This window comes from Trichechus manatus, unplaced genomic scaffold (genome assembly GCF_000243295.1).
Source record: "Trichechus manatus latirostris isolate Lorelei unplaced genomic scaffold, TriManLat1.0 scaffold00134, whole genome shotgun sequence".
Lineage (NCBI taxonomy): Eukaryota > Metazoa > Chordata > Mammalia > Sirenia > Trichechidae > Trichechus > Trichechus manatus.
The window spans coordinates 5695809-5705036 of record NW_004444070.1 but is presented as its reverse complement, the minus strand read 5'-3'; the positions used below and the strand labels follow the sequence as shown (position 1 = coordinate 5705036).

General features: G+C 51.7%; 1 protein-coding gene across 3 annotated transcripts in view; it reads left to right on the top strand.

Moving 5' to 3' along the window:
• Window positions 1-6960, top strand: part of ARSD (arylsulfatase D) — a 19155-nt gene extending 12195 nt beyond the window's left edge. For 2 of the 3 annotated variants that reach the window (XM_023739453.1, XM_023739455.1), the window contains 3 exons: window positions 250-412; window positions 1260-1381; window positions 6555-6960. In XM_023739453.1, the coding sequence (XP_023595221.1) occupies window positions 250-412; window positions 1260-1381; window positions 6555-6931 (662 nt within the window). In that variant the 3' untranslated portion in view covers window positions 6932-6960. Of the gene's footprint in view, window positions 1-249; window positions 413-1259; window positions 1386-6554 lie in introns of all 3 variants that reach the window. The other variant, XM_023739454.1, reaches the window with a different exon arrangement.
• Window positions 6961-9228: the final 2268 nt, after the last annotated feature.

Below are 9228 nucleotides of genomic sequence, written 5' to 3'. Positions count from 1 at the left end.
GTGGTTAAAGCGCCTGGCTGGTAACCGAAAGGTCAGCACTTTGAACCCACCAGCTGCTCCTTGGGAGAAAGATGTAGCAGTCTGCTTCTGTAAAGATTTACAGCCTTGAAAACCCTATGGAGTTCTACTCTGTCCTGCAGGGTTGCTATGAGCCAGAATCAACTCAGTGGCAGTGGGTTTAGTTTAGGTTTTTTGGGGTATAAATGTGCCGATTGACTGAAAAATCCTAATAATGCCATTTACTTACAGGAGGCAAAGGCATGGGGGGCTGGGAAGGGGGCATCCGCGTCCCCGGAATCTTCCGGTGGCCTGGGGTGCTGCCCGCCGGCCGGGTGATCGATGAGCCCACCAGTCTGATGGATGTTTTCCCCACGGTGGTCCAGCTGGGAGGCGGCCAGGTGCCCCAAGACAGGTACGTGGGGGATGGGACCACCCGCTCCCTGCTTTCTGAGAGCTGATGTTGCAAGTTTTCATATTTAGGGGGAAAAAATGCAACCACATGAGAACCTCTAAAAGCTTCTCACTTCTTCCAATATGGAGAACAGCCTAATTTAAAATAACGATAGCCAATCAGTCGCCATCGATCTACTCCGACTCATGGCGCCCTGGTGTGTGTCAGAGTAGAACTGTGCTCCACAGGGTTTTCAGTGGCTGATTTTTGGAAGGAGATGGCGAGGCCTTTCTTCAGAGGCACTTCTATGTGGACTCGAACCTCCAACCTTTCAGTGAGCAGCTGAGAGCATTAACTGTTTGCACTTCCCAGGGACTCTGCTTCATCATCAGCTGTTTATACGAAAGGGCTTCAGATCAGCCACCCATCCTGGCTTCCCGGCCTGGCCCCTTTACACGTGACTGTGTTAGACTTGATCGTGATTGAAAAGGCAGCGCGGTCAAGATAGGGGAGTGTGCAGTCCAGCCGTAATTTCGGAACGCGCTATGTTAACACCCAGGGGTCCCTGGATGGTACAAATGGTGTATGCACGACTGCTAAGGAAAAGTTGGTGGTTCGAAGCCAGGAGAAAAGACCTGGTGATCTGCTCCCGCCAAGATGACAGCCTAGGAAACCTATGGGGCGGTTCCACTCTGTCACACGGGGTGCTATGAGCCAGAGTTGACTCAATGGTAGCGGGTTCGGTTTGGTTTTTGGTTCCTGTCCAGGGTTAGTACGGGACCCTCACAGCCCTTGGCATTTTATTCCGAGTTGTGAACAGCAGACCTAGAGGCCTTAGTGTGACCTTTCCTGGTCTCTCCCACATCAGGGTGATCGACGGCCGCAGCCTGCTGCCCTTGCTCCGAGGGTCTGTCCAGCATTCGGCCCATGAGTTCCTGTTTCATTACTGTGGGCAGCACCTCCATGCCGTGCGGTGGCACGAGAGAGACAGTGAGTATGCACCTCTCCCTGCCACGGTCAGAGTGGATCCACTCCGTCCAAGGGCAGAGCTGAGAAGGGTCATTCCCATAGTGCAAAGTGGGAGGGGCCGGGCACTGGGCCACTGCCTCAGTCAGGGTTCTCCAGGGAAACGCAGTCATACGTATGTGATTATAGGACGTTGAGTTCACCTCGTGTTCTCAAGGTGGCTGCTGCAGCTCCGGGCACCACACAGATATTCCAGGTAGCAGTAGCAGGAAGTGTGTGCACATATATACGTGTGTATTTGTGTATAAACATGTTTACGTATATGTGTGCTTGTATATAAATACATATATGTGGGCGTGTATATATATGTGAGTATGTGTAGATATGTGCATGTATATATACATATATCCAAAACCCATTGCCATCGAGTCGATTCCAAATCATAGTGACCTTATACAGTAGATACACACACACATGTATATGTGTGTGTATCTGTAGAGTCGTTATAATTCAAATCAACTCGACGGCAACGGGTTTGGATTTTGGTTTGGGGTATGGATACATGTGTGCGCGTGCGTGTGTGCGTATAAACATATACGTGTATAAGTATGTGTATATACTGGGGCCCTGGTGGCACAGTGGTTAAGCATTTGGCTGCTAACCAAAAGGTTGGCAGTTTGAATCCACCAGACACTCTTTGGAAACCCTGTGGGGCGGTTTTACTATGTCCTATAGGTTCGCTATGAGTCGGAATTGACTCAATGGCAAAGAGTTTGTTTGTTTTTTTTGTGTGTATATATACTAAAAACCAACCCCGTTGCCATCCAGTCGATTCTGACTCATAGTGACCTTACAGGACAGAGTAGAACCACCCCATAGGGTTTCCAAGGAGTGGCTGGTGGATTCGAATGGCTGACCTTTGGTTAGTGGCTGAAGTCTTAAACCACTGCGGCACCAGGGTTCCTGTGTATATAGATAGATACATACATACATATATATGTGTGTGTGTGTGTATTTTGTTGTTGTTGGGTGCCACTGAGTCAACACCCAACTCATGGCGACCCCACACACAGAGGAACAGAACGCTGCCCGGTCCTGCACCACTGCCATGATCAGTTGCGGATCGGACTGTTGTGATCCATAGGGTGTTCGTTGGCTGAATTTTGGAAGTAGATCGCCAGGCCTTTCTTCCTAGTCCCTCTTAGTCTGGAAGCTCCACTGAAACCTGCTCAGCATCACAGCAACATGCAAGCCCCCACTGACAGACAGGTGGTGGCTGTGGAGGAGGTGCATTGGCCGGGAATCAAACCCGGGTCTCCTGCACAGAAGGTGACGGTTCTGCTGATGAGCCACTGCTGCTGCGCATACACACACACGCACGCAAGCACGCACGCACACACGAGGGAGGTTCTTTTAAGGAACTGGGGGGGCCAACAAGCCTGCAATCCGCAGGGCAGGCAACAGGCTGAAAACTCAGCAGCAGCTGATGTTACAGTCTTGAGGCAGAATTCCTTCTTCCCCAGAAACCTCCACTTTTGCTCTTAAGCCCTTCAACTAATTATTGAGGGTGCTCTGGTTTCCTTAAAGCCAGATGATTATAGATTTTAACACCATCTACAAATACCTTCCCAGCAACACCTGGATGAGGATTGGATTTGAACACTTGGCCTAGCCAAGCTGTCACATAAAACTTACCACCAGAAAATGGCATCTGGGGTCTTAAAAGCTTGCAAGTGGCCATCTAAGATGCATCAGTTGGTCCCATCCCACCTGGAGTAAAGGAGAATGAAGAACACCAAAGACTCAAGGAAAGTATCAGCCCAAGAGACAGAAAGGGCCACATAAACCAGAGACTCCATCAGCCTGAGACCAGAAGAACTAGATGGTGCCCGGCTACCACCAATCATCGCCCTGACAGGGAACACAACAGAGAGTCCCTGATGGAGCGGGAGAAAGGTGGGGTGCAGAACTCAAATTCTAGTAAGAAGACCAGACTTAATGGTCTGATTGAGACTGGAGGCACCCCGGAAAGCATGGCCTCTGGACTCTCTATCAGCCCAGAACTAAAACAATTTCCAAGGCCAACTCTTCAGACAGGAATTGGACTGGACTGTGGGACATAAAGCGATACTCGTGAAGAATGTGCCTCTTAGTCAAGTAGATACAAGAGACCAAAGGGGCAGCTTCTGTCCAGAGGTGAGATGGGAAGGCAGAGAGGGTCAGGAACTGGTTGAATGGACACAGGAAATCAGACGTGGAAAGGAGGAGTGTGCTGTCACAGTATAGGGAGAGCAATTAGGGTCACATAACAATGTATGTGTAAATTTTCGTATGAGAAACTAACTTGAATTGTAAACTTTCACTTACAACACAACAATTAAGAAACAGTCCTCACCACTGCAGCCACAAACCCAGGGGAAGTGATACTCGGGCCCATGCTGCATGGTCCCTCTCTTGGGCTTTTATCATCTCCGTCAGTTACCAAGACAAAGGCGAAGACTTTGAGGACAGAGCAAACCCTTTGCCCCTAATGCTGTTGAAAATATTCTGTTTATTTCGGTTTATACAAGGAGTACATTGAACAGTTTTAAAGTTGGGGGTTGGGGGGGAATTGTCACCTCCATGCAGGAGACCCGGGTTCCATTCCCGGCCAGCACAGGTCCTACGCAGTCACCACCCATCTGTCAGGGGAGGCTTGCGTTTCCCTATGAGCCCTGGTGGTGAAGTGGTTAGGCATTTGGCTGCTAACCGAAAGGTCGATGGTTCAAATCCACCCAGCAGCTCTGTGGGAGAGAGATCTGGCAATCTATTCTTGTAAAGATTACACCGTAGGAAACCCTGTGAGGCAGTTCTTCTCCGTCACATGGCTCCATGACTTGGAATGACTCAACAGCACCTAACAACACACCATGATGCTGGATAGGTTTCAGTGGAGCTTCCAGACTAAGAGACTAGGAACAAAGGCCTGGTGATCTACTTCTGAAAATCAGTAATGGGGAAAAAAAAACCCTATGGATCACAATGGTTGGATCTGCATCTGAGCACGAGGATGGCTCAGGACTGGGCAGCGTTTCGTTCCGTCACGTGTGGAGTCTTAGTGAGTTGGGGCCGACTCTATTGCAGCTAAGAACAACAACAAAAGCACCTGGGGTTCCGATACCCAAAGGTGACACAGCGAACACTTTAGGGTGAGTCCCTGCACCTCTTGGTGCTTCCAGCACCCCCCAGAGACGCAGGTGCGCACACTTACACCCCCACTGATTTGCAAAACCCATACTGTGACTGTGGGAACTACCCGGTCTGCTTCCCTTTTGTCTTCCCAGTAAACATTCCCTCCGCCGATGGCCCCATCATGTGAATCTGCTCCAGGTCACTGCAGCACCCCACAGCTCCAAGATATGCTCCCCGTTTGCTCAGCTTTTGAACCCCACCCTGTTTGGGGGGCCTTCCTCCTGAGAGAGGGACCCTACCCCTGTAGAAAAGGAACTTGGCAAAGGCCCACTCTCCCACCTCCCCGACAGCTAGAGAGGGGAGGGGGCTGTGGTGGGTTAGAGTGGTTTCCCCTAAAAAGGTATGTCCATGTCGTAAACTCCACATTATGGATTGAATTGTGCCCCCCCTCCACACACACCAAAATATGTGTTGTATTTTCTAACCCACATACCTGTAGTGTTACCGAACCCCAGAAGGTGGGTCCTCGTCCGGCATGCTCAGACCTGCCAATAATTTGGACTCCGGTCTTTGAGAAAGAGAGAGTAACTTTATTGCAATGTGCGGAGCAAAGAGCCAGGAGGAAGGCCCTCAGATCCGACTCCCCAGCTACGGGGAAGCAGGGCTTCTGTGTGATTTGGGCAGCAAGATGGCGGCCGCGCAGGCGTACTGGGGAGGGACAATTCTAGACAGAGGCCAGGAAACAGGAGGTGACGTGGTTCTTCTTGGACCGCTTGCTTCAGAATAGGGTCTGGGTGCTGATTTTCCATCTGATTCATTCCACCTGTTGCTGCATCCGCTGCTGAGGTCAATTAACAGTCACAGCTGGCCCTTTTGTGCATGCAGGGCAGGTCAGATCTGGCTTGGGCTGGTTTAAGGACTAATGGAAATTTACTGGTATTTGTAGGGTCAGATTGCAGTAGTTAGGAGCCCTGGCAGTGGTTAAGCCCTCGGCTGCTAACCAAAAGGTTGACGCTTTGAACCCACGAGCCATTTGGCAGGACAAAGACCTGGCGATCTGCTCCTGTAAACATTACAGCCTTGGAAACCCTATGGGGCAGTTCTACTGTCCCACGGGAGCACTAGGAGTCGGAATTAACTCGACACCCACGTGTTTGGTTTTGCTTTTGGTTTTTTATATCTATAGTTATAATCCGGAGCCCTGGTGGCACAGTGGTTAAGAGCTACAAACCAAAAGGACAGCAGTTCAAATCCACCAGCGACTCCTTGGAAACCCTACGGGGCCGTTCTACTCTGTGCTATAGGGTCGCTATGAGTTGGAATTGACTCAACGGCAACACGGAGAGTTTGGCTGCTAACCAGAAGGTCGGTAGTTCAAATCCACCAGCGACTCCTTGGAAACCCTACGGGGCCGTTCTACTCTGTGCTATGGGGTCGCTATGAGTTGGAATTGACTCAACGGCAACACGGAGAGTTTGGCTGCTAACCAGAAGGTCGGTAGTTCAAATCCACCAGCGACTCCTTGGAAACCCTACGGGGCCGTTCTACTCTGTGCTATGGGGTCGCTATGAGTTGGAACTGGCAAGATGGCAACAAGTTTGGTTGGTTTAGTTGTGATCCCATTTGGGAATGGGTTTGCTTTGTTATGTTAATGAGGCACTATTAGTACAGGGTGTGTCTTACATCAATCTCAGTTGAGATATGAGAGAGCAGCTCAAGCAAGCGCAAATGGAGGGGAAGACACACGCCACATGGTGACCCAGGAACCAAGGAACACAAGCTGAAAGAGACAAGGACCTTCCCCCAGAGCAGACAGAGAGAGCTGGCAGCCTAGGCTCCTGAACTGTGAAAAAAAAAGAAAAAGTCCGTTCCGTAAAGCCACCCCCTTGTGGTTTTGCTGTTAAACAGCAGCGCTAGATAACTGAGACACCTTGAAACCTGTGAATGTGGCCTTTGCATAAAGGGTCTTTGCAAACCTGATGAAGTGGATTTCTGCACCTCTGACCACCTTCTTGTTCCCACGCAGGTGGAAGAATCTGGAAGGTCCACTATGTGACTCCCCAGTTCCACCCTGAGGGTGCCGGGGCGTGCTACGGCAGAGGGGTGTGCCCGTGCTCTGGAGCAGATGTGACGCACCACAGCCCGCCCCTGCTCTTCGACCTCTCTAGGGACCCTTCCGAGTCGCGGCCCCTGACCGCCGACTCACAGCCCCTGCACGGCACCGTGATAGCCAGGGTAGGCGAGGCGGTGGAGGCGCACCGGCAGACCCTCAGCCCCGTGCCTCTGCAGTTCTCTGTGGGCAACATCATATGGAAGCCATGGCTGCAGCCGTGCTGTGGAACTTTCCCCTTCTGCTCCTGCCACGAGGACGGGGGTGGCACCCCCGAGGGGCCAGATTTGTGAGCGGGAACCCAGAGAATCACGAGCTGCCCTCCTGGCACCCCATGTGCGTCAGAGCAGGACCATGCGCCATGGGGTTTACAATCACTGGTTTTTCATAAGTAGATTGCCAGGCCTTTCTTCCGAGGCATGTGTGGGTGGACTCAAGCCTCCAACCTTTTAGTTAGCAGCTGAGGCATGTTCACTGTTTGCACCACCCGGGGCGCCATGTACAGATAAAGGGGCTTGGATTTCAATATATATGTTTGGGGTGGGGGCAAAATTCAGTCCATGACAGGGTAGATGTTTTACCTCCAAAAAAGTGTTAAGGGCCCTGAGCCTCCCATCGAAGCATTAAGACAGATAAGAGACCAAAGAACCAACCCCCGCCCCCTGCCCCGCCATCAATTCCATTCCGACCCATGGGAGACCTATGTTTCAGAGAACTGCCCCACAGGGTTGTCAATGGCGCCAATCTTTTTGGAAGCAGGTCGCCAGGCCTGAGGGGCTGCTCCACCCTCCATCCTGTGTCCGTCTCTACCCTCCATCTTGTCTCCACGTTCCATCTTGTCTCCACTCTCCACCTGTCTCCACTTTCCACCCTCCATCCTGTCTCCACCCTCCATCTTGTCTCCCTCCCACCATCCTGTCTCCACCTTCCATCCCGTCTCCACCTTCCATCCCGTCTCCACCCACCATCCCGTCTCCACCCACCATCCCGTCTCCACCCTCCATCTTGTCTCCACCCTCCATCCTGTCTCCACGCTCCAAACTGTCTTCACCCACCATCTTGTCTCCACCCTCCATCCCGTTTCCACCCATCATCTTGTCTCCACCCTCCATCCCGTCTCCACCCATCATCTTGTCTCCACCCTCCAACCCGTCTCCACCCATCATCTTGTCTCCACCCTCCATCTTGTCTCCACCCACCATCTTGTCTCCGTTCTCCATCCTGTGTCCTTCCTCCATCTTGTGTCCATCCTCCATCCTGTTTCCACCCTCCATCTTTTCTCCATCCTGTCTCCACCCTCCATGCTGTCTCCACCCTCCATCTTGTCTCCACCTCCCATCCCGTCTCCACCTCCCATCCCGTCTCCACCTCCCATCCCGTCTCCACCTCCCATCCCGTCTCCACCCTCCATCTTGTCTCCACCCCCCATCCCGTTTCCACCCATCATCTTGTCTCCGCCCTCCATCTTGTCTCCACCCACCATCTTGTATCCGCTCTCCGTCTTGTCTCCGCCCTCCATCTTGTCTCCACTCCCCCATCATGTCTCCACCCTCCATCTTGCGTCCACCTCCCCATCTTGGTTTATTGTGTTACCTTTTGTAATTATTCATGGACACAGCGATGGTTCAGTGACAGAATCCTCACCTCCATGTGGGAGACCTGTTTGATTCCTGGCCGATGCACCTCATGTACAGCCACCACTTGTCTGCTATGATACTGCACAGGTTTCAGCGGACCTTGCAGACTAACAGACTAGGAAGAAAGGTCTGGTGATCTACTTCTGAAAATCAGCCAATGAAAACCCTGTGGATCACAATGGTCCAGTCCACAACTGATCCTGGGGATGACTGAGGAGCAGGCAAGGTTTCATTCTTTTGTGTATGGAGTCCTCATGAGTTGGTGGCCAACTCCATGGCCACTAACAATAACAAGGAAGGGGCCATTCATTACCATGTGTTGGGGTGCTCAAAGACCTTCCAACCACCACCCCGCACGCCCTGGTCTCTCCTCCTGCTCCTCACGCCCACCCATGTACCTCCTGAAGGGTTCCCTATGGATTGAGCCAGAGAGAATCCCAGCCAAGGGGTGTAGAGTCTAGAATTTAGGGGGCAGAGGTGAGAAGGGTTGGGCAAGACCTGGACGGGCCAACAGAAAATCCAGCCCAGCCTCAAACAACAAAATAGAAAGCTGTCCAGGAGTGTGAGGGAGGAGCGAGGGAAAAGCCGTCCAATCTTTCTCTTGATTTCCAGTGGCGTTGGGCAAATCCATGGAACAAACCATTGACCCCAGTAGTTCAAACAGGTCAAAGACTAAGAATTTTCCGACGCTCAACGGACACTGCTGTGAACTTTGGTTTCTTGAAGCCCCATGAAAAATAGGATTAAAAAATATATGATTCGGTTCGTTGCGACTCATAGAAGGGGTCCCGATGGGCTTTGCCGGAGCTGTGGGGCTTTTTCCTCACCCCTGACTTTCTCTCAGAAGTGAATGAGAAGAATTGGAATCCACGTCACCCGAGCCCCTGGTGGGTGCTGGTGAACGCAGTTACCTTCCCTCTGTCAACAGGCCCCCACCCGCGTTCCATGGTCCG